A 19077-nucleotide genomic window follows, 5' to 3' on the forward strand; every position below is an offset into this window, starting at 1 on the left:
GCCCCCGAGCCCCATTCTGTCTCCTTAACAGTGGGGTGACTTGTTCATTCACTCCCACCCACCCACCCCAATCTGACAGTGAACTTTCGCCCTCTGGCTAAACAAGGGGCTTCCCTGAGCACAGGGTAAGGACACAGCTCTGCAGATGGGAGTGTCCTTTGGCTCTAGAATCTCTAGGGCTGGGGTCAGAACTCTGGCAGCTTCCAGAAACAGAGCAGGCACCTCGTAAATCTGCTCTCACTTCTCTACCTGTCAGGGGCGCCCAGGCAGGGGCAGGGCCTGCCCTGTTTGCCCTGTCCTGGCTTTATTCCTGTGGGGTGGAGCCTGGCCCCACTCCCAGACCTACTGCTACCTCACAGCCCCTAGGCGTGTGTGTACCCATCACCACACCTGCTGCTCTGTGCTCCTGCTGTTCAGGGGTTGGTTCCTCAAGAAAGTCAGACTCAGAAGAGGCCACCGGACTGCTATAGCTATGGTAAGGGCCCATGGTGTGGACAGCCAGACCCATGAGATCAGTGTAGGGGGCAACACTGGGTCAGGTGTGGGGCAGTGAGGAAGGCTGTGGGACCCCTTGATGTGGGCTTGAGGCTCAGGGGAGGGGCTGGGGTATTGAGAGCTGTGTGGGACAGGAAGGCCTGAGCAGGACTCCGAGCCTTTTACAGAGTTATCCGAGCCTCAGTGTTAGCTGCTGAAAATGAGGATAACATCACTTACTTTGCATCATCCTTGTAAGGCCTAAATAAGGTAGGAGGCAGGTTTGCTGACGGGTGGAAGTCTTGTCTCTAGGGCTCCATGCCCTGGGCAAGAGGCCACCCGCCGAACTGCTCTGGGGCCCCTGATGGGCCCCTTCCCTGCTGGACAGGCATGGGGGGAAAGCTGAGGCCCCATTTCCAGTCCTCCTTGGGCCACCTCCATTACAGCGCCCTTCTGCCAGAGCAGGGAACCAAGTTCTGTCTTCTCAGGCTCCATCCTTGGCCTCATTCACCCGCTTCCACCTAAGAATGGGTGCCATCCGCCCACCAAGCAGGAGGGTCAAGGGAGAGGAGAACAGGAGGCCCTGCACGTGGACCCTGGGCTCCCAATCCCCCCTGTGGTCTGATTGTCCCACTGCACTGACCCGCAGCGGACGGGGGCAGAGAAGCCGCAGCCTCAGCCTCTCTCCCTAAAAGTGGGGGCTCCGGGGGGAGTGGTGGGACAGCGGATGGAAACAGCACGGCCGGTGGCTGCCTCCGTGCTGAGGCCTGGCTGCTTTCCTGCACAGGTCCACGGACACAAAGGCTTCCAGTTCCAAAACTGGGCAAGAACGTACGGCTGCTGCCCCGAGATGTACTATCAGCCCGCGTCTGCAGAGGAGGTCCGAGAGGTGAGTGTCACCTCCACGCCACGCACAGGCCCTGGCCCCAGGAGGAGGCTGGAAATGGCTGGATCCCATCCCTAGCTCAGAACTGCCGGCCGGGGTGAGCTCCGCGAACTCCGCTAAAGCCAGGTCCACCTGTCGCCGCTACGACTTCCCAAGCCCTCTGCACTCCGCACAGTCGCTGGCCGGAGACCGCCCGCAGCACCTGCTGCGGGACCCCCAGACTCACACACGCACGCACGCGGACACCGGAAGGCTTTGCGGGGGCCAAGACTGCGATCGGGTTCGCACTGGAAAGTCTGGAGCCGCAGGGGGGAGGATGAACCCAAGCCACGCAGTACAACAGGAGGCCCCTTGGCCTTCTGCACCGGCCCTTCCAGGCACCTCTGAGTGGCCTGGTGCCTCAGTGAGCCCCCAGCGTCCCCTGTAGCCGGGCCAGGCCCCTGCGCACGCTCTGGACTCCCTGGAAAGGGCCTGACTCAGGTCATCCTGGAGCAGGTGCTGGCCCTGGCCAGACAGCAGAACAAGCGCGTGAAGGTGGTGGGCGGAGGCCACTCCCCCTCGGACATCGCCTGCACTGACGGCTTCATGATCCACATGGGCAAGATGAACCGGGTCCTCCAGGTACTGCAGCCCCCGCCCCAGAGCCCCCAAAGCAACAGCCTGCTTCTTGGGTTGCCCTTGACACCCCTCACCTGAACCCTGCCTCAAGTCAGGTCAGCCTGGCTCCCTCTCCTGTCAGAGCTTCCTCTCCACTTAACCACAAAAGAAGTGGCCAATCAGGGCCCCAAAGGGAGACGCACACTGACAAAGCCAGATGCGGGCAAAGCGACACTTGGCTAGTCTTACAGATGGAGAAAGGATCAGAGAGGTTCAATGACTTGCCCAAGGACCGGAAAGCTGGGCACAGGCCCATCTATAGCGGGGTTGCATCGGCGCAATCCAGCCAGCAGGGGCGCCTGCCAGCGACTCGGAAGGCAGGACAAAGGCGCCCCCGAGGGTCGGGTCTGGGTCTCACCTACCTGGCCTGCTGCACTGAGCTGTGATTTTTTTTCCCAGATGAACTCCCTTTCCCCCAGGCCAAGCGCAAGGCTCTGGGTCTTTTCGGGGTCAAAGGCTACCTCTTAGAGAACCTCAGTCATGGCCCTGATTTCCTCTGACTGCTAACGAGCGCAGCCTGGCAGCGACTGATTCCCGCGCTCCAGGTCTGCAGATGAGCTACGCCCCACAGTCAGACAGACAGACACACGCAGGGCCTGGGATCCCTTCCGCCCTCATCCAGCTCTGACCGTGCGAAGCGCAAACTTCCTACCGCCTGGGGCTGTGTCTACAACCTCAGGACACAGCAGCTCCCCACAGACCACCAGGCCGCGTGTCTGCCCTGCCCTCTCGATACCTAGCCTTTGCCGGGGGCTTCCGGGCTGAGAAAGAGACATGGAGCCCACAGCCCAGTCACGGGGTCTGAGGTGGGGCAGGGGCACCGGGGAGCCCCCTGCCCCCAGCAAGCTCTGGTCTCGCGCAGGTGGACACCCAGAAGAAGCAGGTGACGGTGGAGGCTGGCATCCTGTTGGCGGAGCTGCACCCGCAGCTGGACAGGCATGGCCTGGCCCTGCCCAAGTAAGGGATCCGCCCCTCCATCCCCCACTCCTAGGGAGCGGGGAGGAGCCCCTCTAGGATGCATCTCTTTCTCTGGGGCCCTCCTTGGGGTGCCTGTCTCCTTTTCCAAACGGGTTTGGGGCCTTAGGATGTGAATAGAAAGAAAAAGCCCTGAGCTGAGCTAAGCAGTAAGTAAATCTTGAACGTGGGTGATACCATCGTGGGTGAAGTCTTTCTAAGAAACTGCAGTAAATGGGGAGCAAAACACAAAGGCACACAAATTAAGTACAGAGAGGATGAGCCGCAGGGCTCCCTGGCTATCTAACCAGAGTTCCACTTAACCTTCCATCACTGGGTTCAGGATGATGGAGTTTCCATCGATGCAAAAGTCAAATGCAGCCAAAGGAATGAATTTCAACTATTAGAAAGGTGGCAGCTGTTTTGAACATTGGTTAATCAATGTCATTAGTGCTAGAAATGGAAGCCACGGTTGGTCCTCACTTGCGGGTGGTCTGCTCACCTCAGCTGTCTTACCATCAGCCTGAGACATCCCCACTGCCTTGCACCTTGGAAACCATCAGTTCTTACCTCCCTACCAGTTGTAGAAACTCACACACTTACGGTGGTCATGTGTCGTCCAGGTTCAGGCCCTGAAGACATAAAGACAGAAGAAGCCTAGACCTCAGTGGCAAGGAAGCCCCCACAGGGTCGACAGATGTAGGAACTGACCAGTGCAGCACAGGCAGTAGGTTCAGCAGCAGCAGAGGGTCCAGGGCAGACAAGAGAGTGAGAGAGGAAGAGGGGACTTCAGGCAGACAAAGCGGCAAGACCCAAAGCCAGGCGGGGGACGGGCAGCCCTGAATAAGCCGGGAGCAGGTGGAGGGGCAGAGCCTGATGAAGTTTCTTAGCATCTACAGGCCTTGGCCTTGGGCCGGAGCTCTGAGCCTGTGTGATGTCCCTGTCCCTCACCCACACGGCTGCCTGCAGGGCTGGAACCGTGACCCCATTAGCAGATGAGGAAACTGAGGGAGCGGGGCCACCCAAAGTCACACCCCTGGGTACCGTGTTGGGCCAGATGACGTGGGCACCAGGGCCATCACTAGAGGGGACCCAGACCTGGAGAAGGCGTCCCAAGGATGAGTCCTGCTGCTGCCTCATAGTGATTGTGGGTGACGTCCCTCAGCCCCTTGGGTGTTAAAGTCCTATTGGAAGCTGAGTCTATAGGTTGGGGTGCCCAGCAGGCCACAGGAGTCCAGGATGCTGCTCGTCCCATCATCAAGGAGCATCACCCAGTCCTTCTCCTAGACCTGGACCTGACCTTCCCCTTCAGTTATCGCCACCCTCTCTTCCTGTTCCCCGTCCCTGCCCCAGGCAAGGGCCTCCCTCTCGCCACCTCTTCTAGAGCCCTCCCAAGCACACCTCATACCCCTCTTCAGCCACTAAAGAAGCTGTTAGGCTAGATTAGCCATCCCTGTTTTGGGCCATTTGAGTCATTATAAATAACGCTGTGGTGAACATCTTCATGAAAGTACCTTCCTGCCCATGCACTGGAATATCTCTTAGAGCAGAATTTCTATGATCCTCTTCTTTTTTTTTGGTACCGGGGATCGAACTCCAGTCCTTATGCTTGCAAGTCAGGTGGTGGAAATACTGAGCTAAATCCCCAGCCCGATCCTCTTCTTTTTTGAGGGAAGCAGTGCTAGGGATGAACCCAGGGCTTTCCCACTGAGCTACATCCCCAAACTTTGTAAAAATTATTTTGTTTTGAAGCAGGATCTCATGAAGCTACTAACTTGCCCAGACACACACAGACACACACAGACACACACACATACACACACACACACACACACACACACACACACAGCACAGTCTCCTCTCAGGGGCCCTGTATACACAGCCAGCAGGTCCTTATTCTGGAGCCCCAAGTTGAGGGATGGGGGGCCCCAGACTCAACACAGGGCAGCTATTGTCCCCAGAAGCCTAACTGGTATCTGGTGTCCCTCTCCCTCGCTCTTGTGGAGCCCAGCCTGGGAGCTGTGTCAGATGTGACGGCAGCTGGCGTCATTGGCTCCGGGACGCACAACACCGGCATCAGGCATGGTATCTTGGCCACCCAGGTGAGTCCCTGGCTCCCTGACAGGGTGAGTGCAGCACCGTCCCCCTGCAGTGGACAGGGACAAGGCAGGTGTCCCCCAGGAGCCCCATTCCCTCCTGTGGTTGCTCTGATGGTTACCAAGGCCTCGCTCCCCTACATCTCTGGAGCCAAGATCTTGGGGGTTTTGGTGCTATCTTCACCCCCAGGTACCACTGGGCTCTCCGAGGAGGAGAGAGCAGTGTCCTCAGAGGACTTCACATTCATGGACTTCAGGCTTCTCCTGATACCACAGGAGGTAAAAGGTGCTGTGATCAAGAGGGCAGCTTCGGACGCAGGTGTCCCCTGGACTGAACCTGCAGCCACCATTGTGCCACTTTGTGGTCCTCTGTCTCTGTCTATCTCTGCCTTTCTCTCTCCCTACCCACCATACTCAGACACCCAGTAAGCCAGCAAGCAGTGAGCTAGGCTCTCATCCCAGATCTGAGTCCTGCCTGTGCTCTTAGCCTTTCCCCAAGTGCACCCTCCTGAAGATGAAGATACACTTTTCAATAAAGGCCAGCCAGGGATCTCAAACCTACTTCTGTGGGTTGCAGCAGGGGTCACCCCATCTCCTAGTTGGCACCAACCACTGGGGATGGACCCTTGCTTTGCCTGCCCCTTTGCCACTCCCCTGGTCACCTCAGTTTCTACACCATGATCAGCAGAGTCTGGAAATATGAGGCGTGGCCTACAAATATGGTGGATGTTTACATTTTTTAAAGCACACTATTTAAAAGTAATTGATTTATTAAAATAATTGCTTGTCATCAATCCCTCTCAAAGTCCTTGCCTTGCACCTCTCCCTTCGCTCCTGCCACTCCTGCAGCAGCTCTGGCTGTCCTCTTTGGTGAGTGTCTTTCGTTGCGCTGTTGTAGCTGCCTCGATGTCCGAAATGGAGTCAAAGTGTTCACCTTTGTGGTCAGTTTGACTTCGGGGAGGACCCAGAAGTCACATGGTGCCAGCCCCAGTGAGTGAGGTGAGGAGGACGCAGCACCTTTTTCCAGGTCTGCCTTTCTGTTCCATGGCACCCGGCAGCAGCATTGTCTGTATTTTAAAAATAATTTTATCGCGTTTCATAGAGACACTCGAAAGACTTTTGGAACTGCTTCAGGAAGCGTCAGGCATGAAGGGATGAGAGTGTTTGCAGTGTGTGTGCTGGGGCAGGTGTTCTGAGGAGGGTATCTGACAACAACCTTTTTTATTGTAATCAGTCTTTAAAATTGAAACATTCACTGCATATTTCTATCGCATCTAGTAATTCTGAGTGGCAGTTGATCAAAACCCTTGATTTTGCACCTCTGCGATGACACGGAACACTCACCCCTGGTGTCCACCGTGCCCCAGACAGCTAGCAGCGAGCTTGACACATCCTCAGTTGATTCTCACGGCTCCTGAGAGAGTTCGCTACCCTCCCGGCTTCACAGAGGAGGAAACAGAGAGGTTGGAGTACATGCCAAGGCCACACAGCCCTGAGAACAGTGCCCGCCCTTCAGGGACTCCAGATCCTAGTGAAGCACCACCCGGCCGGGCTCTCACTCCCTGTTCCGGATCAGGGGATCTGGCGTTTTTAGAAATCACGATGACAATCTCACTCCCGTGGCTGGTCACCGTGCCCGTTTCTGCCAGCTTCTCCTCTCTGGTCTCACTCAGGTCACTGTCAATCAGAATTAGGCTGGAGCTGTTCTCCTGCCCAGCGCTCCGGCCGCCAGTTACACATGTCAGGAGCAATTTCCCTCCAAACAGCAGGCAGCAGGCCGTGGAGACAACAAATGAGGCCAAGGGCAGCGCTAAGGCTGGAGGTCGGGTTCCAGCTGTGCATCTGACCGGGGCAGAAACCCTCGGGGTCCTCACCGGGGTGGCCAGCAGGGGGCGCCGGTTCCATAGAGGACTCGGAGGGGCCTAAATTTCCCGGACAGGCACGCGATGGGTCCCGGGTCTGAGTTGGGACAGCTGGGCTGGGCTGACCCAGAGGCTCCCGTCGCCGAGTCCTAAACCCCACCTCCAACTCTTTTCTTCCTTTTTCTTTTGCACTGGGATCGAACCCAGGACCTTGGCACAGCTGCATCCCGAGCCCACCCTTTTATTTTGAGACAGAGTCTGGCTTAGTGGCCCCGACAGGACTCAGACTTGCAGTATTCCTGCCTCAGCCCACCAGATGCTAGGATTACAGGCGTGTGCCCCCACAGCCGGCTCTGCCCTGGGCGATTTACAGCCCATCTGTCCGCAGTGCAGGGGCAGAACAAGGCCTCCTGACTGTGAGGCAGGTGTTCCCGGAGGACAAGCTCGGCCAGCAAGGTCCCTAGTCGCCTCCTCTGGGGTATCTGTGTCCAGGGGTCTGGGAACGGATGCTGCCCGAGCCCGAGTCTGAGTCTGGCTCCCCCTCCGCCAGGTGGTGGCGCTGACGCTGATGACAGCGGACGGGACTGTTCTCGAGTGCTCGGCGTCCAGCCACCCCGAGCTGTTCCAGGCGGCGCGCGTGCACCTGGGCTGTCTGGGTGTGGTCCTCACCGTCACCCTGCAGTGCGTGCGGCAATTCCACCTGCAGGAGACTTCCTTCCCCTCCACTCTGAAAGAGGTACTGGTCCCTCCGCCTCGGAGTGAGTTCAGCTTGTGCGGCCTTGAGCCCCTTCCTCAGCCTGGGGAGACACCAGACCCTAGGGCGGGGGTGGGGGAGAGGCGAGCGTGCGTGACTGTCCCCTGAGGGGGTCACTCTGGGCCTTAGGACACAGGGCTATCACCACGCCTTGGATCTGGGCCTCCAGGACTCGCCTGCTTGGAGGTGCTGGTTCTAGATGGGGGAACTGGGGTTAGGTCAACACAGGGATTTGAGGGGACACAGTCTAACAGGGGTCACCAGCCTCCCAGGAGGTGGGCAGGAAAAGCAGAGGCCTCACAGGACAGGAGGGTGGAGAGGCCATGCTGGAGTGGGCAGCCGGATAGCAGTGGACTCCAAGGAGAGGGAAGTATGTGGAATCACAGGTGCTGGGTGTCCACATGGGGGGCCTGGAGTCCAGAAGCAGGTTGGTAAGGGCCTTGCTGGCCTCGGTGAGACTGGGTCAGTGAGGACTGGGAAGACTAAGGGGTAAGTGGATGTCACAGGCCAGGAAGAGACAGCAGCAGTGGCCACTGCCCAGCACCCACGGTCCTGTCCAGCTGTTGAATCCTTTTTTCATGCCTCAGTGAGAACTTACTGGCTTTCAGGCTGAAGATTTTGACCTGGAGATCAAGGCATTGCATTTTTGCTGGAGAATTGACTTTGGCCAGCAGAGCTGGGCACTGGACAGTCCTCTACCACCCAGCCTGTCCTCTGCTCCTCTGCCGACCCGGCAGAGATTGCAGCCAAGTCCTGCTTCTACTTGAGCCTGATCTCGCGGGCTGCCTCCCCACCCCAGCATGCACAGCAGCTCACAGATATCCACACCTGTGCACACTTAGGTGCCTGCCATGCACACACACACATCAGCTGAACATCTTCCCAGGCTGCCGTCTCCAATGCAGGCCAGCGTGGAGACTTCTCACTTAGACGTGACAGCCTTGAAGACTCAGTGACTTTAAAGCAGTGGCACCGGTTCTTTTCAAAGCTTCCAATCGCTTTGACTGTGTGAGGACACATGAGAAATAGCAGCTGCAATCTCTGCCCCAAAAGACAAAACAGACAGGTGGACGCTTCACACAGACACACACACACAATCAGAAACTCTCCACAAGGTGGAGGCAGCCCACAAGCCTGGCTAGGCTGCTTCCTGAGTTTGACCTGATGAGTGCCTCAGACTCTTTGGGCTTCAGTTTTGTAGTCTTCAAAGTAAGCTTGTGCTTGAAGTTCCCCGAGGTCCCTCTGAGCTGACTTTGGAGCCAGCAAAACTGCTTCCTGCGCTCTCATTCCCACCCCCAGACAGAGGCTGTGCTGGCGGCACTTTTGCGCAGTCTGGAGCGGCCCGTGGAGGTCCTTGGTTTGAGCCCCTCCCACTCCTCTGTGACACCTGTCACTCTTCAAGGAAGCACTGTGTGTGTGGATCCTCTGGCCTCTCTGCTCCTCACACTTGGGGAGCCACCCTGCTGGGGGGTGGATTCTGGGTCCCCAGGCTGCATGCGCTGCTCACCCCTGTTTTGCTCACAGACATTGTCGCCACCTCTCAACCTTCACCCCTCCTCTTGCTGCTGTCCCGTCAGCTCAGGAGGGCAGAGATCAACGGGCAGCTTTGCACCCAGCTTCTCCGAGGCACATAGCAGTGTTCAGTCCAGGGTCGTGATGCTCAGCTGGACAAGAATGGATTCAGAGCCCCATCCTTTTCTGAGATTTTCTCTGCCTCCTCCCACCCAGCCCACACGGGGTCCGTCTCAGATCCAGTCCTGTGCTCCCCAATACTGGTTCTCTTAAAGACATACTATCTGAATGCTACTCAAAGCCCAAGAGAGGGAAGGGGTCTTCTCGGGCCCTAAAGAGCTGGAATCGGTGCTTTGGGACTGACGGGAGGATGAAATCAGATCTCAGGTTCCTGTTTACAAACACCACGCTGAGCCCGCATTTGCCTGCGTCATTGTATGACAACAGCGATGCTGATTCTATGGCCTGGTTAGTACACAGTCAAGCCAGGTAGAAGATGTGGAAACTTTACACATTTCTCGCCCTTTTGCCCTTTATGCCAGCCAAGCCATAATGTGTGCAGCTGGCTGCCTGCGTCACCTCCCCGTCCCCGAGGAGCAGGATTGGTCCCGGTGACACACTGGCTTCATTGTGCTGAAGCTCCTCATCCTCTTGGGTGGCCACCTGCTGGCAACTCTCCCAGCCAGAGACATGAAGCCCCTGCTTTGGCCCACAAGCCTGGTAACCAGTTCTCAAAAACCATTTCATTAGCACCGTGACTCCAATTTGAAGGACACCCCCCACCCCAGGGCTCTTCAGTGAATAACACACCAAAGAAGCAGCTGCTGTGTGGCCAGACCCCTTTGATGGTGCTCCCAGGGGACACGGGTCAGACCAAGGACATCCATGACCCCAGGGACCACCATTCTCCAGATAGGACAGTCTCTGAGCCCTGACGGGAGAAGGGCCCAGGCTGATTCCACCACTCAGTAACCCTCAGTGCTGGGTGAGCACTGCAGGGGTACCGTACCAAATCCTGCTCAAGGTCCGTCCTGGATCGTGGAGCCATCCCGGATGGGAGGCTGGAGTCACCTCTCCCTGGAACCAGAGTCAGGAGGAGGGCGCTGTGACACTGACTGCCGGGACTGTGGACTTCGATCCAGAATTTACCCCAGGGCCGGTGCTCTTCTCAATCCCACGGCTTCCTGTCAACCCCAAATCTATCTCTGCTTTGGCTCCAAACTTGTCCTGAATCTGCTTGATGGGTTTCAGGGAGACCAGCTTTGCTCAGTGATGCTATCTCAGTGTGGGCAGGACAGAGCGAGAGTAGGGCAGGGCTCTCCTGCTCATTTCACTGATTAATACTAAGCATTTGATGATGACGATGATGATGACAGCGACGGTGACAGCAACAGAACAGTAGCAGTACTAGAAGCAGTGGTTTATGCCTGTATGGTGCTTACCGTGTACCTGGTGCCATTTTTAAGGACTTTCAAGCCATGAGCTCATTCAATCTTCATAGCAATCCTGGGGTAGGTATTATTAGCTCCAGATAAAGAACTCGAGGCACAGAGGTGTGAGGTAACTTCCCCAACTTGTGTAGCTAGTAACTACTCCAGAAAGGACAAATAAGAAATCGCTGTGTCCTCCACACACCTAGGGAAGTGAACATGTAAGTGGACCATTTTAATGCCCTGTATATTTAACCACTCATTCTTTGCCATTTGGCAATGTTAGGACAATTTTAAATTTTTTTGTTTTGGCTTTTTTTTTTTTTTTTCGGTGAAGAGAAATTGAGGCAAACCTGGGCCTCAACTACCAGCGTCCTCCACCATCGTGACCAACACAATCTCTCCACTTTCCTCTTGCCTGGCCAGGTCCTCGACAACCTGGACAGCCATCTGAAGAGGTCCGAGTACTTCCGCTTCCTGTGGTTCCCACACAGCGAGAATGTCAGTGTCATCTACCAGGACCACACCAACAAGGTAGGCACAGTGGTGTGGCCAACCTCGCTCAGCGTCTGGGAGCGGGTGGTGGCTGGTGATACACCCACAGTCCCCACACCCTGCTGGCTCCCAGAGCGGCTGGCCAAGCCTCGCTGTGGTGAGGGTCAGTGTGGTAGGAACGTCACTGAGAATGAGGAAAGAGGCATTCGGGCCAGAGGGCAGAGAGAAGGTGGCCAATAGGCACCCCTGTGTGCCTCAGGCGGGGACGTGTACGGGTGTGGCCAAGGGATAAGCCAGTGTAAAGGGAGGTGTCATCTGTCCCAGTAGGTGGGTTGCCCCTCTTCTCCTTCCTCCCCCCGCATGAAGCCACACCTGGAACACATCTCTGTCCAATGACATCAGGATGCGTACATCAGAGACAGCTCAGCCCTCACTGACGGTGCAGAACTGATGACAGATTTTCCTTCCCAGCCCCCCTCGTCCTCAGGCAACTGGTTTTGGGACTATGCCGTTGGATTTTACTTACTGGAGTTCCTGCTCTGGATGAGGTAGGAGTGTGATGGTCGGTTTCCCAGCATGTGCCGTGTGCTGTTGAGGTGGTGGTCACCAGAGAAAAACACCCTGCCCGTATGCATGCAAGTTGGGTCTGCTTCCTGGGACTGGGGCAGTGGTTTGCACCTGCGCTGCACATGTGAATTACCTGGGGAGCAGCGTTCATCTTAAGGGCAGTGGAATCACTAGAAGGGTTTGAAGGAGGGGATGCTATAAAATAGCCACCCAGTTGCTGAAAGTAAATGGATTGGAGGGAATGAGGGGTGGGTGGTGGCAGCAGGAGCCCACCTGAAATGATGCTGTGATGCAGAAGGTTCAGTGGAGATGAAGAGGGAGGCAGGCAGGCAGGGAGGGAGGGATGGATGGATGGATGGATGGATGGATGGATTGGTGGGTGGATGGGTAGATGGGTGGGTGGAAAGGTGGATGGATGGATGGATGGATGGAAGGACAGATGGATGGATTAGTAGGTGGGTGGATGGATGGTTCAGTGAATATTTAGAAGTGTCCATGCTGAAGAACAAATAAATATCAGTAAGCCTGGTCATGAATGAGATCGTTCTCCAGGCTACTTCAGCACGGTGATTCTGGAACAACCCTCTGTGGGTGACTTCCAGTGTGAGCAGCCCCACAGTACTGGGGCTATAAATTTATTCCCTGTAGCCCATGGCTGGGAGCAGGTAGCATAACTATGTCATAAAATAGGTGCCACGTGGAACACATACTCATCTGGACACTTTATTCTGGGTCAGCTCTCCAATAGCAAGGGACAAGCAAACATGAATTCTCAGTCCTGGAATTGCATTTGATCACTTCTGGGGTGTTGGCCTCTCCCTTCCTCTGGGGAGCCTTCCCTACTTGTTTCCAGACCAACTGAGGAGTCTCTCTCTGGCTCCCACAGTCCTCCACACATACCTCCGGGTGTGTCTCACCCCGGGCAGCGTCTCAGGGGTGCTGCCTGAATCTGATTCGTCACTGTAGTCGGGTGTCTGGCATCTGACACAGGAGACCCAATCCAGGCCATGGCACCTCCTGACTAACGGTTATTGGAAGCTTCATTAGGGTTTAATTCTCGTGCCAGACAGTCCCCCTCTACAGGTGCACAAACCAGGGGCTCTTTGTGTATTCACAGAGTTGAGCGACCATGCTCTCCATCTGTGGTGGAACAATTCCGTGGCTCCAGAAAAGAAACCGTGGACCCTTCTCATGAGCCACTTCTCATTGTCCCTCCCTCTGCCCCGGAAATCACTAATCTACTTTCTATAGATTTCCCTATTCTGCGCATTTCGTGTGGCTGGAATTAGGCAATATGTGACCTTGCAGTTTTTGCTTTGCATCCTGTTCCCAGGTTATTTGTGTTGTAGCAGTTGTCAATCCTTCGTTCCTTTTTTATGGCCAAATAATATTCCATTGTGTGGCTAAACTATATCAATTATTCAGCAAATGCGCATTTTGAGTTGTTTGTACTTTTTGACAATTCTGCATAATACATAATTTGGCTGTGACTATTAATGTATAACTTCGTATTCAGACAGATGTTTTCACTTCTTTGGGCATTTGCCCAAGAGTGGAGTTGCTGAGTCATATGGTAATTTTATGCCTTTTGGGAAACTGACAAAGAGTTTTAAAGAGGACGTGTGCCAATTTAAAATTCCACTAGCATTTTATGAGGGTTCCAATTTCTTCTCATCTTAACAAAGCTTATTGTTAACTGTTTTTCCCATTAAGCCATCCTACCAGGTTTGAAGGGGTAAGTGGTGGTTTCCACTAGAATCTCCCTGATGACTAAGGATGGCAAGGATTTTCAAGTACTTAGGACCATTTGGGTATCTTCTTTGTAAAAATGTCTATTCGGATTTCCCCCATTTTTATTTGTTTTGTTTTTACAGTATTTGGGAGTGAACACAAGGTCTTCACACAAAGCTATATCCCCAGCCATTTTCATTCTGTTTTCGTTTTTGTTTAAACCTGAGACAGGGTCTGGCTAATCTCTCCAGGCTAGGCTTGAACTTTAATTCTTCTGGCTTCTCCTCCCAGAGTGCTGTGGTATGTGCCACCATACCTGGCTTTTTTGCCATTTCTAAAATTTACAAGTTGGGTTGTCTTTTTATCACAGAATTGGAAGAATTCTAATTCTAAATAGCAGTCTCTTATCAGATGAATGATTTGTAAGTATTTTCTCCCATTCTGTGATCTGTCTCTACTAATTTATCCTCTTTTTTTTTTTCTTTTGTTGCTTCTGCTTAAAGATCACAAAGATTTTCTTCTAAGTGTTTTATAGCTTTTAGTTCCAGGGTAGTTTTACCTCTTTTGCTACTTTTATCATTGTGTATGGTTTGAAGAAGAAGTCCAACTTTCTCCTTTTGCTTGTGAATATTCGGTTGTCCCAGCACCATTTGATGAAAGGGCTATTCTTTCCCCCACTAAATTGTCTTTATATTCTTGTCAAAAATCAATGGACAAAAAATGTTTAAAGGTATATTTCTAGACTCTCAATTCTACTCTACCATCCATATGTCAGTCTTTAACCCAGTATTGCACTGTCTTGATTCCTGTAGCTTCCTAGTAAGTTTTGAAAGTGCAAGTGGATCTTAATCCACACTCTTTACCATCTTCCTCTCTTGTTCTGCCAGCCTTGGGGCAAAGGTCAGCCTTTCCTCCAAGGGTTTCTACTTCCTCTAAATCTCTCCCTTGTGGACCTGATGAGCTTCTGCTTAGCTCTCCTTGAACAGCTCAAACTTCTGTCCTTCAATGAGCTCTTCACATGAGTTACTTGCTCTCTGTGGTCCTCTCCTTTATAGCAAAGCATAAAGTCACTCACTTCATGGTAGCTCTAGGCCACTGATGGTGAACCTTTTAGAGCTTTCGATGATAACAAACATCCCACTGCAGCATACATACCATAGGTTCACCGGCACTGTCCTAGGCCTTCAGGCCAGCTACTCCTAGGCATCCAGAGGGCCCCTTAGTGTTCATATCACCAGCACAAAGCACAGGGCAGATGTCCAGCTCCTGTGTAGATGAATAAGACTCAGGCTGGGAGGAACTTCCAAACTTCCCTGACCAGACAGAGTGGGATTAACAGATGTAGTTAGCTCTGGAATTGAGAATAATAATGGAAAAATATAGAGAGAACCATTTCTTTGGGGCACTGTCCAAGTGCTGTGCTCAGGATTCAGTGTAAAGCTAAGATTTTAAAAGGCAAGAGATGATTCAAGCTCAAGCCCTAGACTGGACACATCACAGTCCTGCTGCCTTGGTTGGTTCAAGGTACTCACTGCTACTTGGCCCAAAAAAATTGAGCCCAAGTGTCCACCAGTATTTTTCATATAAATCCAACTAATAGACTTCTGTAGATGATAATTCACTTTACAGTTTGTGAGGAGATGCAGCTACCACATCCTCACCCAGAGGCCTAATATAATGCATGATCTTGGGCTTCTTCGAGTTGCCATTCTAAAGGAAAGGTGGGGTCAAAGGTAATAGGTTAAGGGATCAGGTCCAGGCTCTGGTCCTCTCCTGCTGCTCTAGAGCTTCCCTCCTCCTCTACAGACTAGATGCTGCCAGCTCAGACTGTGCAAAACCATGAGCCTATATCCAGCCCTAAGTGTCTGACACCAGTGGATGAGAACATCTCATCATTTCCTTCTCTGTCGAGAGCCAGTGTATACAATTTAGGGGAAAAATTATTTCTCAATTAAATTACGATTAGGGCTGTCTGAGGCCTCAATAGTCCTGTGACGCTGTGGTGTTCAAGGGCAAGATGACATCAGCTGAAGACATATTGGTTCTTTGAGAACCGGGTAGTAGTACAAAAAGGGAAAGGCTTCATCTGGGTTGGGACAAATCCCTTATCATTTTAACTCACCCATCTACTGTTATTTTGTTCATCTCCGTCTTAATCGGTTTAAACTTCTCATCCACCTAAGATCCTTTTCAGCATAAGATTCTTATCATCATGGGATTACCGCCACCCTGTGAGACATCTGATATTTCCTCCAATTATGAAATCCTTGTCAGTTTAGGATTGCCTCCACCCTCTGAGTCATCTGATACTCCCTATGAGCCCAATAAATAGTAGCAAACTCAGGATGTCTTTGCTTTTGCTGCTCAGAGCTGCACAGATCAGGCCCGAATGCAGCTTTTTGTCTAAGTCTCGTTTCTTGTCTTTATTCTTATCAGTTTTGTACTGTAGTGGCTCACAGGAGACCAGGACCCACTGCAGGGGTTCTGGTAATGTCCCCTTTCCTGTTCCCTGCACTTCTCACCCTGTCAGCTCAGGTTGCAAGTGCCCATTCATTCTTCCATGCCTCCCTGAGTGGGCAGCAGCTACCTTCAGCAGGAAAGGGCAGCAATTTTCTGAGCATTTATTATATTCTGGGCACACCCCTAGGCACTCCATATGAGTGACACCATGTAGTTTTTGCTACATCCCTAGAAGTTGACACTTCATCCTTGGTTTGTAATTGAGGGCAATGATGAGTCACTGGAATGGGTTCCCTGGCCTCACTGGCTCCACCAGTAGCCCAGGCTGGGCTATAACACTTTCTCCAAGGTCAAACAGCCCAGGCAGGAGAGGCTGGTGTTTGTAGCAGTTCTGAATCTAGGTTGGGTCTGGATCCAGGAATTAGGGTAGTTCTGCCCATTTTCTGTGGTGGATAGGCCTGTCCTCAGGTTAGGGATGCTGCAGGTAGCATGGGGGGCCCCACATGCAGGGCCAGTCACCAAACCATGAAGATGAATACTTGCCTAGAAGGTCCCAGGAAGTGAAATGCAGCAAGCAACTTTTCAGATCTGGGCAGTAAAGGACCAAGGAGCATGAGGAGCACCCAGCCTGAAGGCCACAGCTCCATCAATATGATGGATTCGGAAGAGAGTGTGGCTTTCTCTCCAGGCCTCAGCTTCCATCTTCTCAGCAGGACAGCTTTAACTGTGTGTGCTGGAGCCCGAGCTCAGGCCACATACAAATAAATTGGGCTCTAAATCTTAGCTACGGTCAGAAGCTCCAGGAAACCTCTGGGCCTCTGAGCCCAGCCCATGTGGTCACTGCTTGTTTGGGGCACCATTCATCTCCTGGCAGGGAGACCACTGGCTCTGTGACCTGCTTTCCAGGGTTCCAGGGGGAGCATTTAGTTCCCAGATAAAGAGAAAAAGGAAGCATGTATGTGTACAGATACAGATTTTGCAGATTGTGATGTGAATGAATTTTCTAGAACAAAAAACCAGGTAACAGTTCCTGCCATGGCCCCAGAACCACAAAGCCCTTCCTCCATAGTTACCTAGGCAACTCTAGCAATGTTTTGGGGGACAAGGATCTGAGACCAAAGACCCCATGCCAGGATACTGGTCTCACAGGCCACCTAATCCTTACAGCAATACAGGTGTCCCAGGATGTAGGAGGGAGGCGAATACCACAATTTTCAGGGCAATGCATCTGACGACAACCTGCTGAAATTAGAAGGCGCTTGCCCTTGGTCCCAGTGAGCTGCTGAGATTTGGGGACAATGACATCCGTTTTAGCATGGCCTGAGGTGACGAGACCGAGAGCAATGCAGACAGCCACTAATGGGTGAAGGTGCATCAGAGCAGCATGTGCAATGCCCCCGACTCTCATGCAGCTATCGGAAGAAGGGTGTAGATCCATCTTAGTGCCACCCTGAGGGATTTCCAAGATCTAGGCAGTGACAGAGGCCACGTGCGTGTGGCGAGCAAGGCTTATCCCGGCACCGGGTGGTGATGATGGCGCTGCCGTCCCTTTTCTCTGTCCCCGCAGCACCTTCCTGCCATGCCTCGTGGGCTGGATCAACCGCTTCTTCTTTTGGCTGCTGTTCAACCGCAAGAAGGAGAGCAGTGACGTCAGCCACAAGATTTTCACCTACGAGTGCCGCTTCAAGCAGCACGTCCAGGACTGGGCCATTCCCAGGTAGGGCCCCTGCCAGGCGGCCGTGGGATTGAGCCCCGTGGTGAGCCCCGTGGGAGCCGCGGGAGGGTCCCGCCCAGAGGTCCAGATCGTGTCCCTGCGCGGAGTGCAGAGAGAAGACCAAGGAGGCCCTGCTGGAGCTGAAGAGCACGCTGGAAGCCCAGCCCCAGGTGATGGCTCACTACCCCGTGGAGGTGCGCTTCACCCGGGGGGACGACATCCTGCTGAGCCCCTGCTTCCAGAGGGACAGCTGCTACATGAACATCATCATGTACAGGTGATGGGCTCCCCGCGAGGGCACAGGACGCCCGCCCTGGGGTTTAGAAGGACCCCTCTGCTTCCCACCTCTGATGCCATCTTCTCTAGGGAACTTGCTGGTCCTGGTAGCCAGAAACCAGTCTCCCTCCGTCCCTCTCTCAACAATGCTGAGGACTGAACCCAAGGCCTTTTCAGGTCTAAGCTGCCCCAGCTGGGCTCCAACTTGCAATCCTTTTGCTTCGGCTTCCCAGAGAGCTGGGATCCTAGTGTGCACCACCACACCCAGCAACACTTCCACTCCACAGACCTACAACACACCCCAGCTCTTCCCTATGTTGTGCTGGTGTAATTTTAATATCACTCATGACCGTATTCATTGGGAATTAGCCGCTATTTTTGAAGTATGACGAATATGGCCTATCTCATGTGTCCGTGCCAGTCGGCGACTGTGAGGTTGGGAAGGACTCTGCTGCTGGTGCTGTTCAGCAGGAGAGAGGCTCCTGCTCCAAGCCAGGGGCCTGGTGGGCACCTTTGCCCACGATGACAGCTCTGCCAGGCACAGCCGTGGCTGCGGCATCATCTTCTCCTCTGGTCAGCGGGCTGCAGGATGGCGCTGCTGTGCCTGGGTAGCTGAAATTCATATTTCCTGAAATTCCACGCCACACAGACGTGCCCTGCTTCTGCCTCCCCTCCTCCCCTCCTCCATTGCAGCCCCTCTTAGACTTTGCTAAAGAACAGCATCCCCTGTCTGTCCTGAATCTCACCAGGGGGCTTTCCTGCAGCCCATGGGGTCCCAACCTGCCGGGGAGGGGAGGTTCAGAAAGCCTGAAGAGGGGGCTTCCTGGAGATCCCCTGGAGGGGCTGTGGCGTGCTCCCTAGGGGACAGGCTCTCCTGCCTGTGTGTCTCTATCTTCTCCCTCTGTGCAAATTCTAAGTCAGAAATGAGAACATCGGGGGGGGTGCATCTCAACATGCTCGTGTGGTTTTTTAAAAATGGGGTCAGTGCCCCTGGACGTGGTGGTGCACGCCTGTGATCCCAGTGCTCCAGGGGGCAGAGACAGGAGCACTGTAAGTTCAAGGCCAGCCTGGGAAATTTAGCAAGACTCTGTCTCCAAGTAAATAAGTGAAAAGGGCTGGGGAAAGGCAATAGTCCCTCAGGTCAGTCTTGAGTAGAAAAGAGAGAGAGAGAGAGAGAGAGAGAGAGAGAGAGAGAGAGAGAGAGAGAGG

General features: G+C 53.7%; 1 protein-coding gene across 3 annotated transcripts in view; it reads left to right on the plus strand.

Annotated features, from left to right (window-relative positions):
* The first annotated feature begins 209 nt into the window (after positions 1-209).
* LOC104861801 (L-gulonolactone oxidase) overlaps positions 210-19077 on the plus strand; it is a 21993-nt gene continuing 3125 nt past the window's right edge. The window contains exons 1-10 of one of the 3 annotated variants that reach the window (XM_010623413.3): positions 210-475; positions 1262-1363; positions 1856-1981; positions 2880-2974; positions 4983-5073; positions 7480-7665; positions 11052-11159; positions 11523-11668; positions 17446-17595; positions 17705-17869. In XM_010623413.3, coding sequence (XP_010621715.1) covers positions 473-475; positions 1262-1363; positions 1856-1981; positions 2880-2974; positions 4983-5073; positions 7480-7665; positions 11052-11159; positions 11523-11668; positions 17446-17595; positions 17705-17869 — 1172 coding nt within the window. In that variant the 5' untranslated portion in view covers positions 210-472. Of the gene's footprint in view, positions 476-606; positions 745-1261; positions 1364-1855; positions 1982-2879; positions 2975-4982; positions 5074-7479; positions 7666-11051; positions 11160-11522; positions 11669-17445; positions 17596-17704; positions 17870-19077 lie in introns of those variants that run through there. The other 2 variants (XM_010623429.3, XM_010623421.3) reach the window with 2 other exon arrangements.

The sequence above is a fragment of the Fukomys damarensis genome, unplaced genomic scaffold (genome assembly GCF_012274545.1).
Source record: "Fukomys damarensis isolate Sample0158 unplaced genomic scaffold, DMR_v1.0_HiC HiC_scaffold_18, whole genome shotgun sequence".
NCBI lineage: Eukaryota > Metazoa > Chordata > Mammalia > Rodentia > Bathyergidae > Fukomys > Fukomys damarensis.